We start from the raw sequence: 23,862 nt of genomic DNA, 5'->3' as shown, positions 1-23,862 counted from the left end.
ATTATGGTATTGTTTAAGTTCTGGACAGTGTACACTTCAGTGGTCTCATGGATCAGAGGGGAATTCTGGATGCACTGTCCATATGCAGGGACCTCCTAGAAACCCCATCAGCTCCACTCTGGGGGTCTGCAATCTACCTGCGTTACTGTGGGGAGGTCGCCTGCAGCGCACAAGTTTTAATTAAAGTGTCACTCGTGGTTTTACTTGGCATTTGATAGACCTGATACAAACTAATAACCTTAAGCTATTGTTTATGGGAGTCGTTATTTCCTGCTGCCTCTCATCCATTACAGCACAGACAGCCACAATATCGAATATAATGTACAGATAACTTAACACATCACCCTGCATCTAGGTGGACATACATCGTGTGTGTGCATGGATGGGTACATGTGTGTGTAGTAGAATATCTATACATTCGTATCAGTACTAATGCGAGTATAACTGAATGTGTGTGTATTAGTGTGTATAAATGTGTGTGTATTAGAGAATATATAAATATGTGTGTATTATTGTGTATAAATATGTGCATTAGTATATGTATAAATCTGTGTGTGCATTAGTGTGTGTATGAATTAGTATGTATGAGAGAATATATAAATATGTGTGAGTATTAGTGTATGTGTGTATAAATGTGTGTATTGGTGTATGTATAAATATGCATTAGTATTAGTGTGTGTATACATGTGTGTATTAGTATGTGCATAAATGTGTGTGTATTAGTGTGTATTAGTGTATGTATAAATATGTGTATCAGTGTGTATACATGTGTGTATTAGTGTATGTATAAATATGTGTGATTATTAGTGTGTGTATACATGTGTATGTATTAGTGTGTATTAATGGGTGTGTATTAGTGTATGTACAAATATGTGTGAGTATCAGTGTGTGTATACATGTGTGTATTAGTGTATATGTATAAATGTGTGTGCGTGTTTATCCCAATACATACAGTTCTCTCTCTCTCTCTTCCTCCCTGTCTGTAGCCCTTTTCCTCTACAGCTGTGGACATTATGTATTAACCCAGATATGTGCCATAGACAGTCCACCTTAAAACTCAACATATCCATTGTAAAGTAAAGAACTTGAATATTATAACGTATTTAGGGAATATGTGTAATAAATGTATTATGAGGAGGAACCAATAGAAGAATTGCACAATATCACAAGACACAGGAGAATAGGATGCAGCACACAGCCTATGGACCTAGCTATTAGTCAGTCTGGAAATTGATGCTTTCCAGTAATGGCTGTAGTAGAATGGCACCTCACATTAAATGTGCAGATCACTTAAGCCTGACCTAGGCTTTGTCGCTTAAACCAAGTTAAGAGTAAAGATTTCATAGCTGACTGCAAGGTTCTGCAGCAGAGACAGCTGGGGAGTCAGAGCACTTGAATTTGACCAATGTCAATTTCCTGACCACCATAAAACTCTGAATAGAGCTGCAGTCTGGGATTTTCTTTAGGTGCCCCAACCCCCAGAGCTTTAGCAACACCACCATACCCCATGTGCTTAGTGCAGCTCACACACACAATCGAACCTTTACTCTCCATCCCCCGATCACACTATTGTGTTTAGGGTAGATTCTATTAAATAAAGTCTGAAAAGTAAAAGTTTATATTTTAGTTCTGGACCCAGAATTAATAACGCTTTCATCCAGTGTCTGCTTATGGCTTTCTTTAGAGTAATCTTGCTTTTCCAGTCAAATCTATATGCATGGAGTCGTAAAATAAACAGTTAAATGAAGAAAATAATCTGATTACTTGGGAGAATAATGATACTTTGCACACGCAACTCCATATGCTGAATTATAGGTATAAAAGGGGCTGATTTTATGCTACTTAATGAATCTGCTCTTCAACCTCATAATACAGATACATTAAACCTGTGCCACAATGCTAAACCAATTTATATAGAATCATTTCTCTCCCACAATAGACACATTTATTAATTAATTCCTGTATCTAATAGTATGTCAGTTGACAACCAGTCTAGCATTATTGATAGCCAGGACCTTCTATCATGCCACAAACTATCAATATACAAAACAGATTTCGGAAGAAGAAAAAGAATTAGAAGAAGAAGAAGAAGAAGAAGAAGAAGAAGAAGAAGAAGAAGAGGAAGAAGAAGAAGTAGAAGAAGAAGGTGGAGGAACCAGTATTTTTACGTCGTTTTTATTTTCTTACTATTCCTTGTTTATATTGTCAATGGTGATATAAAACCTTCCAACAGAAAATCAAATATATCTAAACATCATCTACTATCTATCTATCTATCTATCTATCTATCTATCTATCTATCTATCTATCTATTCATATCTATCTTTCTAGCTATCTATTATCTATATGCCTGTCTACTATCTATCTATTATTTATCTATCTGTGATCTATCTATCTATCTATCTATCTATCTGTCTGTCTGTCTGTCTGTCTGTCTGTTTGTCCGTCCGTCCGTCTGTCTGTCTGTCTATCTATCTATCTATTAATATCTATCTTTCTAGCTATCTATATGCCTGTCTATTATCTATCTATCTATCTATCTATCTATCTATCTATCTATCTATCTATCTATCATCTATCTATCTATCTATCTATCCATCTATTATCTATCTATTCATATCTATCTTTCTAGCTATCTATTATCTATATGCCTGTCTATTATCTATCTATTATTTATCTATCTATCTATCTATCTATCTATCTATCTATCTATCTGTCTGTCTGTCTGTCTGTCTGTCCGTCCGTCCGTCCGTCCGTCCGTCCGTCCGTCCGTCTGTCTGTCTGTCTATCTATCTATCTATCTATCTATCTATCTTTTTATCTCTCTATCTATCCATCCATCCATCCATCCATCCATCTATCTATATTGTGATAATTTACAGGCACATGCTAGACCATCCATAGTAATAGTTTGGCATAGCTGTCTCCCTGCCTGGACAGGCTTTCTGCATTCTATAGGTGAAGAGGCTCATAGAAGACTGCGGGCAGAGAGGAGCTGTTAGTAAATATTTGCTCCTCTCCTCCTCGCTGCAGCATTCTTCCCTTTATGACTTGTCTGTGAGATGCTTTTAAGTAGATGTTTCCCCACCAATCCAGCGCCGTAATTACTTCCTAACTATGAGTTCTGGGCACAAGAAAACAACTGCAACCCGCAGCCAGAAACAAAGATGACTGAATCCCGCCTGGTGGAGAGGGAAACCAGGATTGCGGCAAAAGAGCCACAAGTGGCAAACGAGGACCAATATTAATGCCCCACATGGCAGAAATTACACATTTTATTGGATGTAGGCCAGACAGAAAGAGAAAAGGGAGACATTTTTAGATAAATATAAAAAGCTAATAATACTTCTATTTATTTTTATCTATAGAGGTTGTATATTAGGACTATGGAATAAAATAAAATATGAACTCAGTTACATAGATATATAAAAAAATTACATTTAAAAGTAAGTAATAGACGATTTATATGTATATATATGTATATGAGGGATGCAGAAGAAAGAAAGAGGAAAAATTGCAGCAATGAGGACTGAGACAGAGAGAAGAGGGGGAGGAGGATAAGGCAAAGAGGGGAGTAGAGACAAAAAAGTCAGGAGGTGTGAAAGAAAAGGACAGAAAAGGGGAAAGATGAATAAAACCACAAAGCGTATAAAAGGGAGAAATTGAGAAAATAAGAGAGGATGAAGGGAGAAGAGAGAGAAAAATAGCATGAGAGAAGCGTAGAGAAAAAGGGAGACTGGCTTTCTTTACACTTGAGCTGTAGGTCCCAGATCATATGGAACCAATAGAGATAAAAGCAGGTAACATGTCTCCAGAGCCACACACACTGCAGCTTTGTAGCAGGGTGGGATTGGAACTGGAGAGCTATGATTCAGGCTTTAATGGAGGTGTAAGGTATATGATTGTTGTTTAATTAATGATGAATATATCCAGAGCAAAAATCTTGTCACTTATCTTCATAATCCTAATTACACATATACCAAACGATTTATTATAAACGCAGACGACAATAAAGGAACATATATTTAAAAGATTGTTTAAATAACCACAATGAATTAGTGGTTTCAATTAAAGGAACATTCTGTATGAAAATGGATCGTACCATGGAGACTCAGGGGTATATTGGGACTTAACTGTTTACACTATGCTTTATTATTACATTTGCTGTAATCACAATCCACTTGATTAGAGGTTTAACATAGATATGAAACTATCTCCATTATCTGTCAATCTATCTATCTATCTATCTATCTATCTATCTATCTATCTATCTATCTATCTATCATCTATCTATCTGTCTATATATCTATCTATCATCTATCTATCTATCTATCCAATATCTATCTATCTAGCTATCTATCTATCTACTTCTAGTTACTCCCCCCAAAAATGTAATAATCTATCACAATATCTATTTGTAATAATTTTTTTTTTATTACAGATGTATTTTTGTGATAATCTGCGTCTACCCCTTACTATTTATATTGCCGTAAAATAGTACTTACAATTAAACTTAGACTTCAAGTCATTATTTCATTATCTATGTAATCTATGAAATATAAGAACCAAAGGCATATTGTAAAGTGTGTACAGACACTTCTCGGCCTGTGTATTATATATCTGCTCCGATTTGAAGATAGAGCAACAAGGACCTTTAACTTTACAGCTGTGGAACTATAAGACCAAACATGACCTCAATATATAACCTAGTTCCACACTCCTTTTGGCATCCATGTATGATATGAAGAAATAACTAACTGCATAATAAATACAACTTCATTAATGTGTTGTTATTACGTATGAACCAAATCGTTTCGTAAAGAATCAGTGGTTATAGTGTTTGTATGGGTGATAGGTAAATGGCCCATAACACCAGATGGTAAAGCAATGCTAAAATAATATCCGATTCTTCAAGGCAATTTACAATTATTATCATTCTCTAGGAAAGTCCTTCATTAAATATTGATGAATATACAAGCTTGTACGTAGAATTCATGCTGTGCACGATAGAGCATTGGTACATTCTTCATACATGACCAGTATAAGGATCTGTTCTATGTGCATGAAGGGACCTGGACTCAGACCAACTTCTTCAGTTTTGATGTAAATATTCAAAATCGCCATCTAGGTGCAAGTTCCTGTCCTGATTACACAAGTGAACCAAGTCACAAGACAACATAGATCAAGTACTGTAATCCAAGAAGTTTAGCAACACATCTGGCAAAAATGGGGTCCTGGCCACAGATTGTACAGATTAGGTGCAGCTTTAAAGAACAGATCTGGTCATTAAAGCCATGTACAACACAGAGAACCAGCGCTCAGTGAGTAACAATACTTCATACATTACATTCATTTCCACTGCTTCAAGTGAAATCGAGCAGCCTGTGACCAGTCACTGTGCCACTTAGTAAGGGGTGTCATGCCCTATGTAATCACATTAGTAAAGGGTATATTGGACATCAGTGAGGAGGAATATATCCACTGACATAAAAATGTGCAGCTTGGTCCCAGACGTTATCACACCTCACTGCACTGTTGGAACTTGAATAACATAGACTGTCCAAAATAGAAGATATTAACAGCGACTCTTAGTACATAGCAATTAAACTGTGATGAAAACTCCCAGCCTGTCATAATGTCACCCTAGGTGTAATCACAGGTATCTTAAAAAAAAAAGACTGACAATGGGAAATAGAGGATGGAACTACATAATCACACTTAAATTGAGAAAAGTATCTATCTATCTATATCTATCTATCTATCTATCTATCTATCCATTTATCTATCTAATAAGTTGAAAAATCCCTAGTGTGTATATATATATATATATATATATATATATATATATATATATATATATATATATATATATATTCTAGGGACATCTATCAGACATATGTTTGGGACCAAGCTCATACACAGCTCATCTCCTGTGTATAGATCTTATGAAGTTGCATTTGTCGGTGGATTTGCTGTGTTTGTCATTGGGCCTAAGCAGATGTCCCACGGTTGGATAAGGATCCTAAATCCAGCTCTGCTCCATCTTTCCACCTGCACACTCCTGTTTTTACTTGGGGATGGCACAGACGAGCAGACGTGTTTGCATTTCTTTCTTACCGATTTCTTTGCATTGGTTTCTGCAGTGGATATTCCACTGCTCAGATAAAGTGTAAGTGGCTTTTTTTTCCTGCGTGACGTGACATCCTTTCCTCCAGAGAAGACGTTGCTGTTCGCAGATTTCGGAAAGGAATTCTCCTACGAAGGTCGAATCTACAAAACGAGAAGATCTGCTGTCAGCATGACCTTGGCCAGCACTCCTCTCCATGGTCTTCCTGGGGGAATCAAGAGTAGGACAAGCAATAGGAGTCTATGCCAATGTTTGCCAGGCATTTCCCCTTTAGCCTTGTTGTGACAAAAGGGGTGAAAATGGAGGACCCCGGCAGCCATAGAAGGCAGGATGCTAACTTGACCTTCACTTTGCATCGTGCTCCTCCCACCCAGACAGACAGTTGTAAACAGCAGTAGACAGCAGGCTGACACCATTACAGATCCCCAGAGCACCCAACACTCATCACATAGGTGTGAACATTAATGCATTGTGGGCTGCGACTTCACCAAAAGACAAAAGTTGGCCGCACAATTTTGGGACTGGACAGAGTAATAATGGGAATAATAGCTGCTTCTTTTAGGATGGGGGAGAACAGGGGAGAAATGGAAAGCTAGGAGAGCTAATGTATGCCAGATCTCCAGGGGTGGGCTGATCTGCCACATCCGGAATACTCGGCAAAGGGGAGAATGGGACTGGAATTTGTAGTGAGGGATAAAGAAAAAATAAAACAATAATCCCTTCTTCCCAGCCAGTCATTTCATGTGTCTGCACCAAGAGCACTGCTTCCTTCTCTACAATGCACCTTTTTGTTAGGAAATTCTTAAAGTCAACTTCGAATAGACCCAGGAGCCCAAAGTATCCCACAGAAATAGAGGAAAGTCCTGATAAACTTGTGGAATCAGGTTAATGCATATTGTGTCATTAATTATCTGCTCTATGGAGCTATCTTTGTGCTATACCCACGACACACAGATATAGACATACAAAAACACACACAAATATATACACACACAGACACACACAGATATAGACAGACACAGACACACACAGATATAGACAGACACAGACACACACAAATATATACACACAGACACACACAGATATAGACAGACACAGACACACACAAATATATACACACAGACACACACAGATATAGACAGACACAGACACACACAAAACACAAACACACACACAGATACACACATACATACAGACAAACAAAACACACAGATACACACCCAGATATATACACACACATACAGATAGATACAGACACGCGCACACAAAAACACAGATACACACAAATATAGACACAAAAACACAAACCCACACAGATACACACACACACACGGATACAGACATACTACACACAGATTCACACACAGATATATACATACACATACAGACACAGCTACAAACACACACACATATGGATATAGAAATACACACAGATACAGACACACACATGCGCACACAGCTACACACAGACACTCACATACATAGGCATACATATACACAAAGGTACACACATACATACACACAGATATACACACGCACATACAAACATGCATGAATACATACATATACGTACAGAGATACAATCACTTTCACACACACACACACACACACACACACACACACACACACACACACACACACACACACACACACACACACACACACCATCACAAAAGTAAACTGTGCATCACCCAGAAGTAATCTATCCATTTATAGATGCACATGTACATAGTGAAGTCATTAATTTTTGTATGTACATGGAAACAAAAAAATGTAGATGGATTTAGATGATCACAGCCATATACATACATTTACTACTGTGATTAGCATCTGTGCAGGATAAACACATTTAACTTGCTTTTTATATAAATCTATCTATCTATCTATTATCATTCTTTCTATCTATCTATCTATCTATCTATCTATTATCTATCTATGCAATATCTATCTACGTCTTGTGCATATTCAGGACCCAAAGCAGTTGCAAATAAAATACAAGATAATATTATATATATATATATATATATATACTAATTTTAACACTGATTATATACATAGACGTGTAACGTGTGCATTGTATTGATAGTCTGTGCACATTCTATATATACGCAATATGTTTTATCTTGTGTCTTATTTGCCACTGCTTCGTGTCCTGAATAAGTATATATATATATATGTATACCACAAGCACGCTGTGTGAATAGGTTTATATTCTAATATTGTATGGATGTGTGTGCATGCATATAGCGTTTATCCCGTTTATTGATCTGCCTGATTATTTTTCACTAAAAAACCTATTTTTTATACAGTTTACTACCCACAAATAGACGTACAAAACACAGTGTACATGTTATTAGACTTAAGAAATTACAGGCATTTTAGGTTCAATTCGCTCTGTAATAGAATAAAAGGAACAGAATAAAATACAATCCGCTCTGATCCGTTTTTTTCACATATTTTAAAATTTAGAATTTAAAAATTTCTGAATGAGAGATCGATGCGATTATAGTCTAGACTGGGATAACTATTGCACCAACCGCTTTACATGGCCGAACCCTGGCTTTCTTGTTAAAATTCTCCAGGATTAGCATTGACACTGGCTGTATATTTATTATTATTATTATTATTATTATTATTATTATTATTATTATTATTATTATTATTATCATTGCTAGTAGTCACAGTTCTGTAGTGAATGTCTGTATAATGTTGCTGTAGCTGAAAGGATTTTTTAAAGCAACACATTGTGCACGGGAGAAGCCGAGGAGGCCGCTGCCATCCATGTGTGCAGCGTGGAATGCGCACACCCATTTCACCCACTAGGAGTCCTTTTTTTCCAACAAAATGTATTTTCTGGTGTCTCCTAGGCAAGGGAAACAGAATGCAGAAATGTACTGGGACAAAGATCCAAGGAATGCAAATAGGGTGGGGGAATAATAGACAAAGATAGATGGACAGATAGATGGATGGATAGATAGATAGATAGATAGATAGATAGATATATAGATAGATAGATAGATAGATAGATAGATAGATAGATAGATAGACAGACAAACATAGATATATACGAAAGCAAGAGAACAGAAAATAGTAGAATAGATCATTTGCAAAGACAGATAATCCGTTCAGTCTTCTAGTCAGTTTCTAATGGAAGCCAGCAATGAGCTCACAGCTAGTTGTCAGTCTGTCTGTCTGTCTGTCCTGCTAGCACCCAGGACATATCTGAAGAGTGACCCCGACCTCTCCAGTGTTATTATGGTGAGCAGCCTTTTTTTGTTTCAGAACTAGTTCAAGTTGAAATATTTGTCTCTAGGATGAGAGAAGACGATTGTTTAATGTCTCAGTGCATGACAATAATATATATGAATCCACAGGGAAAAAAAATATTGAAATTTGGGTGATAGAACAGGCCTCATGAATAAAAATGAAAACAAACAAAAAACCCCCACAGTGAATAGAGTTGGAACATCAATTATTATTATTATTACCATCATCATCATCATCATCATCATCATCATCATCATCATCATCACTTTAGTACAAGAAACATTGTTATCACAAATAAAATATATAAATAATTAAAGAGAAGACACTTCTTGGAGTACTGTTTAAAAAAAGTATATTTGTGCAGATCCTGCCATTCGGCTTCTTCTCCCCCTTATATTTTGCTCCTTCCCGTTCATCTGACGATACCGGAACCTCCAAGGAACCGGATCAGAAAAGGCTCCATACATGTTGCGGTAGACACTAGTAGAACAGTGTTGACAACTGATGCTGGTTTGCCATCAGATCTCATCGGCTGAGACACAAGAAACCTGACCCTGATCCAATGGCTAAGAAACCAGCTTTACAATAAAATATAAATATGTGTAATGTATTATTATTATTATGATTATTATTATTATTATTATTATTATTATTATTATTAATGCACTTATTCATGATCTGCTTACGAACATAGGGCCAAATTCTTTGTAGAAAGCGAGAGCTCGGCAGAAGAGTCCACATTCCAGGTACTTGTAAGGCTCCAGCAGCTGGGGGCGCCTGGCGCATGCTGAATATTCATCACTCACAGAGCTCACTGCAAGCAATAATGTCACAGAAAATTACATTGTGACTGAGCTTGAAATCTCATGGGAGAAAGAAGAGAACGATATACACCGTACAATAAAATGAGCTCGCATCGATAAACACAACAATCTAAACAAAGTTCACCATTTCGATTTGTTTCTCTCTTCTTTTTTTTTTTTTTTGCAGCAATAGTGATTAATCTGTTCATACCTTTCTTTCCTTGGGTTGTCATTTTCTAATAAATACTATTAACTACTTTTATAGAGTAATTAATCTTTCATAATATACCACCAGAACACATTACTATATCCAAAAGTTTGAAAAATAAAGTGTATGTGAAAACTCAAAAGTGGCTGCTAGGGGGGGCTACAGCTCCTCCAGACCACTGGTGGGAAGCAGACTAGCAATGTGACTGGTAATCTATTGTCTGAAAATATAACCCTTTTTTTTAACACTGTGTGCTCTTTTAATTGCTGCTACTGGAAGAAATACTGTGCATCAAATCAGCTGAAAGATGTAGGCCATCTTTATTCCGAGCAGATCTGAGACTGCAACAAAGGAGCATCTCTGGCCCCAAGACACTGCACCAGCCGGTGATCTCATGGAGGTCTGCAGGAGTCAAGCTCTTAGAAACACCATAAAAAGGTAAAAAGCAAAGGCCATTGGAACTCGCAGGAGCCATGTTAGTCAATTTTGGCAATCCTTGTCACCTAATAAGTAGTGTATCCAAAGGACACAAATCATGCAGAAAAATCAGAGTGAAATACAAAGCAAAATAATAAACCAAAACGCGTCTGAATTTTTATATAATATATAATATGAGGTATAATGATATGATCACCATATCAATGCTGATGGGAACAATAAGTTGCAAAAAAATAAATAAAATACGTATGTGCGCGCACACGCACGCACACACACACACACGCACACGCACACACATACATACACACAAACACACACACACACATGCACGCGCACACGCACACACACACACGTACACACACACGCACACACATACATACACACAAACACACACACACACACACATGCACGCGCACACGCACACACACACACGCACACACACACACAAACACACACACACACATGCACGCGCACACGCACACACACACACGCACACACATACATACACACAAACACACACACACACATGCACGCGCACACAAACACACACACATATACACACGTACGCACACACAGACACACACGCACACACACAACACACGTACGCACACACACACACACGCCCTAGATGGATGAATTGGTATGCTTTACTTGCTCTAGACCCACATTAAAATCAGTGGTCACATTTCCATCAGAGAGAGGAACGCTAGCGTAGCGTGATATGTTCACACGTTGCGTTTTTGTTTTTATGCACATTTTTTAGCTGCGTTTCACCAACAAAGTCTGATATTTCATAAATCTCATGCACACACCTTGTTTTTTTCTGTTTGTCAAATAGCTGCGTTTCTGCAAAATGCAGCATGTAACTTCTTTCAGCGGTTTTCACCCAGCAATGAGTAGGGAAATAAAACGTTGCAAAATCGCATGTATCAGGTGTTGCTGCATTTTTTTGTGCCAAAACCTGATGAAGTTTAATCAGATTATTTTACTTAATCAGCATTCACAAAAGACAGATGTACCCTGACTATATATATATATATATATACACACACACATACATGGCAGGAAAGCGAGATATTGGAGTGGATATTGTGATTAGCATATTCCAGAAAATCTCTTAGTTTACCGTAAGAAAAGCATGTGGTAACAATTGGATATATTTCAGGATCCAAAGACCTTGCAGGCTGATGATTATTACTTATTATTATTATTATTATTATTATTTATTTTACTTAAATCTATTTTGTTTCCTATAAAATATGATTAAGATTTATCAAATGCTTCAGATTTTCATATTCTTTTCTTAATCTACAAGTCATACAGTGGATTGGTCACAGCACATCTTTGTTTAGTCTATGTTTTTTTCAGATTAGGTGCAAAGTAATGGAATCAGTTGATCAGTGCCTTGATGTAAGGTAAGAAAAATGTGGAGGCTACAGATTAGTAATATATAAAATTAAAATGCATTTTCGTAGAAGCACTGCAATGAATAATTACAAATGTTTTTAGAGCAGTTTTGGGGGGTTAATACATTACAATAAAAGATGCAAATTGGTCAGCCATCATCTTTGTCCCCAAACAGTGTGAAAGGAACACTCAAATGTACACTGTTCTGAACACAACGAAAGTCCTTCCCTCATCTGGCAGATGGTGTGTTGGAAAATCAAATTTTAATCCTATTTTTTAAGATGTGTTTAAAAGATGGTGTGAACATTATTGGAAAAAAACTAAATATAATCAAAATAATGGTTTTGTTGTCAAACATCACTAGTTCCGTATGTTCATACGGATAAATGGATAAATAAAGCCAATTCAGTCCAAAAGTTTGATAAATCGATTTAATACGAGAAATGTCATAAAATACATGATGGTTGTTATCATTTATGCAGATTATTTATATAACGATCAGATGTGTCCAGGACTTTATGTCGGGCAGGAATCGTGACAAGCTACCCTTCATAAAACAGACTAAACTGAAGGCATATGGTCCTAATACACGATGAGCGGAGCGCTATAGAGAGCCAGCATAGTCCAGAACACAATATTGCCCTGTCTGATGGGGAATACAATAAATGCACATGGTAATTTCGGTCTAGAAGTCGCATAAGAATCAGTCCCAGATTATGTGACAGATCATCTGCAGGGAATACCCCGCACTGCAGCTTCAGCACTCAACTCCCTTATATCTAATTGCATCTCTAGAGCTGATCTGACTTCCAGTAAAATCAGGATCCCATAGGATTGGATAACAACACAACATGTCAGGAGGCAGCAATTAAGGTGATTTGTTTATGATGTGTCCATTATTCTCTTTGCTGCATACTGTACCCTTCTACTAGCAGCACTGATGAGTGGCCAACAATCAAGTGGTGTGGGCCAGCAGAAAAAAAAAAACTTGATGAAAAGCAGCCACCATTCATTTTTTTTTTCCTCCTTGGGATCGACTTCATCCCTTACAGATCGTAAATAAGACTCCTTGAGCCAGTTCTGCCCGGCCATGACCGTGAACGTAAAGGGGAAGCACGTGGTGGTAATTTAAACATCCAAGAAATGGCTGCTTCGTAATAAAATTAATCCTCTCTGAAATAAAAGGAATGGAGCAAAGATTGCAGAGGAGAAACATCCCACACACTGTTATCTCCGCAGATACCCCATTCACTTCTGGTACTCAGCCCAGCTCACAGCTACAGAAGTAAGAAAATAACAATTATATATATATACACACACAGACACAGACACACACACACACACACACACACACACACACATATATATATATACAGCTATGGCAAAAGTTAAGAGATCACCACATCAAAACCCTGTCACGGGCAACCCATTTTCCAGACCTGAACCCCCTTGGAAACCTCTGGAATGTAATCAAGAGGATGATGGATAGTCACAAGCCATCAAACAAAGAAGAACTGCTTAAATTTGCTCCAGAAGCAATGTGAAAGACTGGTGGCAAGCATGCCAAGACACATGAAAGCTGTTTTTAAAATCATGGTTATTCCACAAAATCTTGATTTCTGAACTCTTCCTGAGTTAAAACATTAGTATTGTTGTTTCTAAATGATTATGAACTTGTTTTCTTTGCATTATTTGAGGTCTGAAAGCACTGTTTTGTTTTTTTTTGTTTTTTTACCATTTTTCTTTGTCAGAAACAAATACAAAATTTATCGCTTGGAAATTCGGAGACATGTTGCCAGAAGTTTATAGACTAAAAGAACAATTTACATTTTACGCAAAAATATACCTGTAAAGAGGAAAATCAGACAAACTGAACATTTGGAAATGGTCTCTTAATTTTTGCCAGAGCTGTATATATATACATGCACACACACACACACACACACACACACACACACACACACACACACACACACACACACACACACACACACACACACACACACACACACACATACATATAAATATATACATATGCACACACATGTATATATGTACATATGCACACATATATATGTAGAAATGTGCACATACACATATATCTATGCACACATACATATATATGTATATATATATATATATATATATATATATATATAGATAGATATATACGCTCACATATACACAGGTTTGTTTAACCACATGGCTATGCACATCACATTCGTGCACACAGGACACAAAATACATGTAGAAGCCCTTCTGGCCCCCATACAAGCACACAGCATATACCTATAAGGTTCACAGACACAAAGCCCGCACACACTCACCCACTTCTCACTCTTTAAACAGGATCACTTCCGTGAATTTAATAGTGTCAATTAAACTCACCGACACCATGTTTATATGATTTCTTGCATTTTCAAAGGCCAATTAAATGAATTTACAGACTGCATACTAATATACGTTTTATGGTTACAAAGTAACTTTGCAAACGGAGGGCATTTCATATTGTTACTGTTTTAATGCCAGTGTTATGAAATGTCATTCGGTTCCTAATAGGAGATGAAAAGGATAAGCTCACTTTATTTCTTCTTTGTCATAGTGTTGTCATTTAATGTATTGAAAACACATATTAATAAGACTCACAATTCAGTACGATAAAATAAATATATACATACATTTACTGATAAACATATATAGATTTAAAAAAAAAATGAAATGTATTTGGATGTAGTGCTGCTCTGTACTGGAGCCATTATATGTGCACATGCTGCGACTTTTATCATTAATACTGTCTGAGTATTATACATAGTGTTTGTGTGTTCTCAGTCCCCTGCCTAGAAATGATGAGGGTAATAACAGACCCATCAATATTGATGCAGATAGGGTCCTTCATATTAATCTCTAAGTGTTAGAAATAGCACCAATGTGAGGTCCTCACAGATAATATTTCCACATAGAATCTTTTCTAGATTTATGACTGCAGGACATGCAGTTCAGCTTGATCAATCGGTAGCGATTCATTGCACCTTTGTGAAGAAAAATGATAGAAAATACATTAGAGTTGCTGACATCCAAAATATTGCATGACCATGACATGACTCATTCTGAGCATATCCTTTCCCCCCTTCTCCACCAGGACAGAACAGAGTTCACTTAGGGTAAGGGTGCAGTCACCTTAATAAGAGAGGGATCACAATGGCCCGTGTTGTTGCCTTTTCAGCTGATTCTGGAACAAGTACAAAACCAAAGATGAGGTCAGAGATGGAAGGACTGGGAACTAAACCCCCCCTAGACCTGCATTGGAAGGAATGCTTGCTCCAAGCTGAGTCCATCTCTTCTCAATCAGATCCACAGCTCTTCAGTTTATCTCAACGTTTGTCTTTTTTTTGGCTTCAGATTGTGCAGTCATGGAGCTGGTGATCTAGAGACATGAATCTTCGGGTCTAGTTGTAGTTAAGAGAATATATTTTTTTGTGCAGGTATAGCCCAAATGGGAGCAGAGGAAGCAGAGACCTTAAAAAAAGGACATAGCCTGCTCCCTCATGAGTAGTCTCTTCTTCTTCATTCTTCGGTTCTGGAACCAAATCTTGACCTGCTGGTCACTGAGGCTCAGCCGGTCAGACAGTTCTCTCCTCCGTTGTCTGGTGATGAATTCATTGATCATAAACTCTCCTTCCAATTCAGCTAATTGGAGCTTGGAATATGGCTTCCTCTTCTTGCGAGATCTGGTGTGCATGGGATACCAGGGAGCCCCTGTAGAGAAGCAGAGGATACAGATGAGATTTACATTTTATAGCCCTCCATATGTTAAATAAATAATCATAACAATAAAAATAACAACTACAACAGTCAAAGCTAAATTTCACATTGAGTTTGAAGACATAGCTTCATATTCTAGAGGGATCTGGTGTGCATGGGATATCAGAAGCCCCTGCATACAATCAGAGGACAGAGATGATAATTACATTTTATAGGCATTCATATAATGATGATGATAATAATAATAATAATAATAATAATAATAAAAATACATACAACTAAATTTAACTTTAAATATTACAATATGGCTTTATCTTCTTGCCCGATATATCATGTATAGGAGACCATTGACATTTCTGACATATGATTTTTATATTGCAAATTAGATTTTATTATTATTATTATTATTATTATTAATAATACAAATATAAAAGCTAGGCATGCATTGCAGGACACTTGTAGTTGCCCCAGTCATACATACTGAAGCAAGATATGAAAGCAATTAAGGAGACAGTGTCATTCTATTTCTAAATGTGTGAGAATAGCCTGTCACTGACTTGATGGTGTTTTAATTTTATGAGATATTTACATGTTTATGGCTTGATCCCTCCTCTCCTGCTTTCTCCTTTAAAACATGCATCCCCTAATAAAGAATGGCGGTGTTTAGTGCTACCCCTAGTGGTGCTGGTCCAATAGAAACTGTAACCTTATAAAAGTTTCCAGTTGAAAGCATTAATTCTGAAGTCATATAAGACAATGTAAACCTAAAAGTGTGATTGATATAAATCACCTTCTATCATAGATATGTAGTGAGTATGTGTGGGGCAGGGTCAGGCACTCTCACCAGTGGGTATATTATGGGTATGCGTGGGGCAGGATAAGGAACCGTCACCAGTGGGTATGTAGTGGGTATGTGTGGGGCAGGATCAGACACTGTCACCAGTGGGTATATATGGGGCAGTATCAGACACACCAGTGGGTATATGGGTATATAGTGGGTATGTGTGGGGCAGAATCAGACACTCTAACCAGTGGGTATATGTGGGGCAGAATCAGATACACTCATCAGTGGGTATATATGGGGCAAGATCAGATACACTCATCAGTGGGTATATATGGGGCAGGATCAGACACACTCACCAGTGGGTATATATGGGACAGGATGAGACACACTCACCAGTGGGTATATATGGGGCAGTATCAGACACACTCACCAGTGGGTATATATGGGACAGGATGAGACACACTCACCAGTGGGTATAAATGGGGCAGGATGAGACACACTCACCAGTGGGTATATATGGGGCAGTATCAGATACACTCATCAATAGGTATATATGGGGCAGGATCAGACACACTCACCAGTGGGTATATATGGGGCAGGATGAAACACACTCACCAGTGGGTATATATGGGGCAGTATTAGATACACTCATCAGTGGGTATATATGGGGCAGGATCAGATACACTCACCAGTGGGTATATATGGGGCAGGATCAGATACACTCATCAGTGGGTATATATGGGGAAGGATCAGACACACTCATCAGTAGGTATATATGGGGCAGGATCAGATACACTCATCAGTGGGTATATATGGGGCAGGATCAAATACACTCATGAGTGTGGATATATGGGGCAGGATCAGACACACTCATCAGTGGGTATATATGGGGCAGGATCAAATACACTCATGAGTGGGGATATATGGGGCAGGATCAGACACACTCATCGGTGGGTATATATGGGGCAGGATCAAATACACTCATGAGTGGGGATATATGGGGCAGGATCAGATACACTCATCAGTAGGTATATATGGGGCAGGATCAGATACACTCATCAGTAGGTATATATGGGGCAGGATCAGACACACTCATCAGTAGGTATATTTGGGGCAGGATCAGACACACTCACCAGTGGAGGGAAGGCTGCTGCCGCCAGAGTTGGTGGTCGGAGAAGCCATGGTCACTGTTTCACTGCTCTGATTCTTGGGGGTCTCATTGACCAGGGAAGAGCTGGAGTCGGATTCCAGGGACTGACAGGATGGAGGGTCGTGGGGGGCGGCATCTGCTGTGGCCCCATAGTCGTACTTGTATAAAGTGCTTGCGCCCATGCCATTAGGGATCCCTCCGTCCAGGGGCATCAGAACATTGGGGTCTCGCAGGCGCTCCTCTCGCTTCAGGCTGGGGGCTTCGGGGCACGCCTCCCGGTAGTAGCACTTGGTGTCCTCTACCCTGGCCAGATCACAGGCTCTGCTGAAGGAAGGGTTAATGGGGCTGCTGAGATAGGGCTGAGGGTAGGCATTGCAGGGCTCTGTGGATGCCCAGGGCAGGGAGCACACATTGTCCCTTCTAGGGTAAGACAAGGAGGGCAGCCCAGGTAACTGCCCCCCTGAGGTCCTGAAATTGGGGAAATAGAAGGTGTCTCCTGTGTGAATATTGACCAGCGGTCCCACAAAGCCGGGATTCAGCAGATTGTGCTCGCCCATGTCCGCGGGCCTCACCAGCAGCTTCTACTTTATTGCCATCTGACATTAAACATAGTCAAACCTAAAGCTCACGCCCATTGGCCCAGAGCGGTCATGTGGGCAGCAGCCCGAGACGCCTGGGAAGCCCCGCCCCTCTCTTGGCTGCTGAACACAGAACTGATCAGTGTGAACTTCACCATTAACCGCGTCTCACTGGCATCTCCGTGCACAGCACCGCAATGCTGCCCCTACACTGCTGCCCAACCCTGCTGTCACCGCACTGCTGCCCCCACACTGCTGCCCAACCCTGCTGTCACCGCACTGCTGCCCCCACACTGCTGCCCAACCCTGCTGTCACCGCACTGCTGCCCCCACACTGCTGCCCAACCCTGCTGTCACCTCACTGCTGCCATCACTCTGCTGCCCCCACCCTGCTGCCATCACTCTGCTGCCCCCACCCTGCTGCCATCACTCTGCTGTCCCCACACTCATGTCCACACCCTGCTGCCCCCACACTGATGTCCACACCCTGCTGTCCCCACACTGATGTCCACACCCTGCTGCCCCCACACTGATGTCCACACCCTGCTGCCCCCACATTGATGTCCACACCCTGCTGCCCCCACACTGATGTCCACACCCTGCTGCCCCCACACTGATGTTCACACCCTGCTGCCCCCACACTGATGTCCACACCCTGCTGCCCCCACACTGATGTCCACACCCTGCTGCCCCCACACTGATGTCCATACCCTGCTGCCCCCACATTGATGTCCACACCCTGCTGCCCCCACACTGATGTCCACACCCTGCTGTCCCCACACTGATGTCCACACCCTGCTGCCCCCACACTGATGTTCACACCCTGCTGCCCCCACACTGATGTCCACACCCTGCTGCCCCCACACTGATGTCCACACCCTGCTGCCCCCACACTGATGTCCATACCCTGCTGCCCCCACATTGATGTCTACACCCTGCTGCCCCCACACTGATGTCCACACCCTGCTGTCCCCACACTGATGTCCACACCCTGCTGCCCCCACATTGATGTCCACACCCTGCTGCCCCCACACTGATGTCCACACCCTGCTGCCCCCACACTGATGTTCACACCCTGCTGCCCCCACACTGATGTCCACACCCTGCTGCCCCCACACTGATGTCCACACCCTGCTGCCCCCGCACTGATGTCCACACCCTGCTGCCCCCGCATTGATGTCCACACCCTGCTGCCCCCACACTGATGTCCACACCCTGCTGTCCCCACACTGATGTCCACACCCTGCTGCCCCCACATTGATGTCCACACCCTGCTGCCCCCACACTGATGTCCACACCCTGCTGCCCCCACATTGATGTCCACACCCTGCTGCCCCCACACTGATGTCCACACCCTGCTGCCCCCACACTGATGTCCACACCCTGCTGCCCCCACATTGATGTCCATACCCTGCTGCCTCCACCCTGCTGCCATCACTCTGCTGTCCCCACACTCATGTCCACACTCTGCTGCCCCCACCCTGCTGCCCCCACCCTGATGTCCACACCCTGCTGCCCCCGCACTGATGTCCACACCCTGCTGCCCCCACCCTGCTGCCATCACTCTGCTGCCCCCACCCTGCTGCCATCACTCTGCTGCCCCCACACTGATGTTCACACCCTGCTGCCCCACACTGATGTTCACACCCTGCTGCCCCCACACTGCTGCCATCACTCAGCTGCCCCCCTCACTGCTGATCCTACCCTGATGTCCACACCCTGCTGACTCCACTGCTGCCCCCACCCTGCTGCTGCCCCTACTGCTGCCCCCACATTGTTGCTATCACCCTGCTGCCCCCAAACTGCTCATTGCTGGGAAACATGTCAAAATGTACCAGCTCATCTACTGCAAGAGGGGCAGAATGTTACATAAAGCTGTCTGTCTGCAGAGTCATAAAGATGGTTTAATCATATCTATCTATCTATCTATCTATCTATCTATCTATCTATCTATCTATCTATCTATCTATCATTTATCTACATAGATTTATAAACTCATTTATTATAGCAGCACATTCTATGTGGATACAATAATTACCCAGTAATCCAAGAATAAAAGACAGCACTCCAACTTTCAATAAAAAATAGACGTAAGTTTATTCACCTATAGCACATAGTAACACTTCGGCTCCAAACACAATACTGAGCTTTTCTCCAGCTGTTTTTTTTTAGTTTGCTTTTTTTTTTTTTTTTAAATAATATCTATCTATCTATCTATCTATCTATCTATCTATCTATCTATATCGTTCTATGTGACTTGTACATCTCATGGACTTTCTTTTTTTAATGAAAATTAGACAACAGATATAGGCACAGTATTACATCCGAGCTGACGTTAGAAATAATAATTAAATAAATGCATAAATAAGTAATATATAAATAATAAATAATAAGTTTTATTCCAGAGACTCATATTCATACGTTACACCCTCAATATATATGGCTTCCATTATGGCTGCAATGTTGAATAATTGCTGCCAATTACTGTCCATTTAGTTTGGATCTGCAGATCCGATCTCCGCCGGAATCCACATGTGTTGAGGGTCTGACAACAAATCTATGAATAAGATCACAGTAAACATCGGATTCTCTCATATTCATGTTAATGTGTTTATTTACATCATGATTATATATGTAATTATTCCCACAAAGGACACTCAACCAGTGTAGTTAGGGTACATATAAAAGCGTAATTATCTCTAATCTCTAAGTATCTAAAAATATATAAAACAATAACAGTGTTCATTGGAATTTTTTTTCCCATTACCTATGATTTGCATGTATTTTTCGTGTATGAATAAATGCATACATATGGAAAATATAAATATAATAATCAATAAAATCTATTAATAATAATAATAATAATAATAATAATAATAATAATAATAATAATACTATTTATAGTCATTATTTTTTAAAATAGATCACTTCATATCATACTGAGTGGAAGGACATCTCCATCCCCCATCACTGTCTCTCAATGTACTCAGAATTTAGGATCATATATCATCTATCCAAGTTGATCGCTAGATGAGCAATTGAAATAAAAAGAACCCAAGAAAATAGAGAGAAAACTGTAGGAACACAAAAATGCCCACAGCTATATTTTGAAAATGTGAGTACAGCAAATCCAGCTGCTCTTAATAATATATATGTACACAAGACTATTACGTTGCTTTCTAAATAACTTAAATTGTAGTTGGTGTCTCAGGATCTACACCAAATCTGCAACTCTTTCAGTGTCAGTTCTTAGTATCGGAAGGAAAATAAAGGGTCGGCTTGAAAGTTTGTCCTTAAAAGGCAATGTCTCATGATAAATATGTGCTGTGACCGGCCACATACATCCAAAATGATAGTCATTGCAGAAATATGCCAAAGGACCAAAGCAGGGCCACTGACAGCCCAGTGTGGCTGTAATGCAGGACTGCTTGCAGACACATATTAAAACACAACCAAGATATGAAATTGTAAAGCTCCAGTTCAAGGTCATTGTCTAGGGTGTTAAGGGAACCCTTTGTATGAGTCCTTGAGACAGCGGAGGGGGAGGGGAGGATTGCAGGAGAGAAATAGCTTGGAGTTGTAAACCTTTATTGATCATGGCTTCTTGCTATTTACCAGCTTTTGTGCATCCCCCTTTGCCTTTATTCGAAAACGAATTCCACTTTATCAGGCAAAAATTCTGCCTTACTGATGACACTAATAGCGGTCTCTGATTACAGTCCACTGCACTGCACTCTTTAGCAGATGATTTTGCATCTCACAATTTTACATTGTTTTAATCTATCTATCTATCTATCTATCTATCTATCTATCTATCTATCTAACTATCTATTATCTATCTACCTATCTATTATCTATCTATCTATCTATTTATCTATCTACTATCTATCTATCTATCTATTATCTATCTATCTATCTATCTATCTATTATCTATCTAGCTATCTATCTTCTATCTATCTATTATCTATCTATATATCTATTATCTATCTATCTATCTATCTATTATCTATCTATCTATCTATTCTCTATGTATCTATCTACTGTATCTATCTATCTATCTATCTATCTATTATCTATCTATCTATCTATCTATCTATCTGTCTATCTATTATCTATCTATCTATCTATCTATTATCTATCTATCTATTATCTATCTATCTATCATCTATCTATCATCTATCTATTATCTATCTATCTATTATCTATCTATCTAACTATCTATTACCTATCTATCTATTCTCTATGTATCTATCTACTGTATCTATCTATCTATCTATCTATTATCTATCTATCTATCTATCTATCTATCTGTCTGTCTATCGATCTATCTATTATCTATCTATCTATCTATCTATCAATTATCTATCTAGCTATCAATTATCTATCTATCATCTATCTATTATCTATCTATAGTATCCATGTACCTTTATGAACTGTTCATCTTTCTTTCTTTCTTTCTTTCTTTCTTTCTTTCTTTCTTTCTTTCTTTCTTCTTCACCCATATCTTACAATAGTGTGGACATATTAAATTTGCAAAGTACAAATACTGTACACTATAAAGAGAAAAACAGCATTTCAGTTGTCACTGCTGTGTGACATTGGAGAGCAGCAGATGAGCACATTGTGCCTCTTTATTGATCACACACTTCCCAGTTGCCCCATCCCCCTTTTTTTCTCCTGTAAAAAAAGACTAGTTAATTCCAGTCTTCATTGAGATCAATGGGAAGTAGGATTGTGTCGCTCCCCTGTTAGGATAGCTGTCCAAATACTCCATGATCAGAGATTTGCCAAGTTCCCCTCCACATGAGCTGAAGTATTTTAGACAGCATGTTTTCTATTGGAGCCTGTCCAGTTCTGATCAGCACATTGAGCCATTTACCTCGGGTCTGGGTTCATAATAAAACATATCTTAAGAGTTTGCAATTGAACAGATGTGGCAGAAAATGCTGACTGCTGCACTACCTTTTTAAGAGGTATGAGACTGAGAGACACTGGGGGTGCAAAGAGTGAGAAAGAAACAGAAAATAGGGATAGGGGAGAGTAAGGAGAATGGGAGAAATAGATTAAATCTAGAGGAAATGAAATGAAACAATGTATGGAGACATACATAGAGGAAAATGTTCATCTATTATTACAATGATCATAAAGAAAATCAAGCATACAATACAAGGATATCTATATAGATTATCCAGATAGCTGAAAACTGTTGGATGACAGAAAGGTAGCAATGAAAAAGAAAAACATATATATTAGAAAAGAAGAGGCTTGGAGAAATACAGACATGATGTTAAATAATGATATGAATATATAGTGAGAGATGTAAAAAAAATATCCGAG

The 23,862-nt window shown here is 39.3% G+C and overlaps 1 protein-coding gene across 1 annotated transcript; it reads right to left on the bottom strand.

Moving 5' to 3' along the window:
• Nucleotides 1–14,982: 14,982 nt before the first annotated feature.
• HOXC12 (homeobox C12) lies at nt 14,983–18,503 on the bottom strand. Its single transcript, XM_073546076.1, has 2 exons — nt 17,930–18,503; nt 14,983–16,006 (listed from the first exon to the last, which is right to left on the bottom strand). The coding sequence occupies exons 1-2, from the start codon at nt 18,501–18,503 to the stop codon at nt 15,768–15,770; spliced, it is 813 nt and encodes a 270-aa protein (XP_073402177.1). The 3' UTR covers nt 14,983–15,767.
• Between the last annotated feature and the right edge of the window lie 5,359 nt (nt 18,504–23,862).

This window comes from Dendrobates tinctorius, unplaced genomic scaffold, assembly GCF_039654945.1.
Source record: "Dendrobates tinctorius isolate UK_male_01 unplaced genomic scaffold, ASM3965494v1 ptg000145l, whole genome shotgun sequence".
Classification (NCBI taxonomy): Eukaryota; Metazoa; Chordata; class Amphibia; order Anura; family Dendrobatidae; genus Dendrobates; species Dendrobates tinctorius.
Note: the sequence above shows the minus strand (reverse complement) of the source record. Positions and strands in the feature narration are given on the sequence as shown.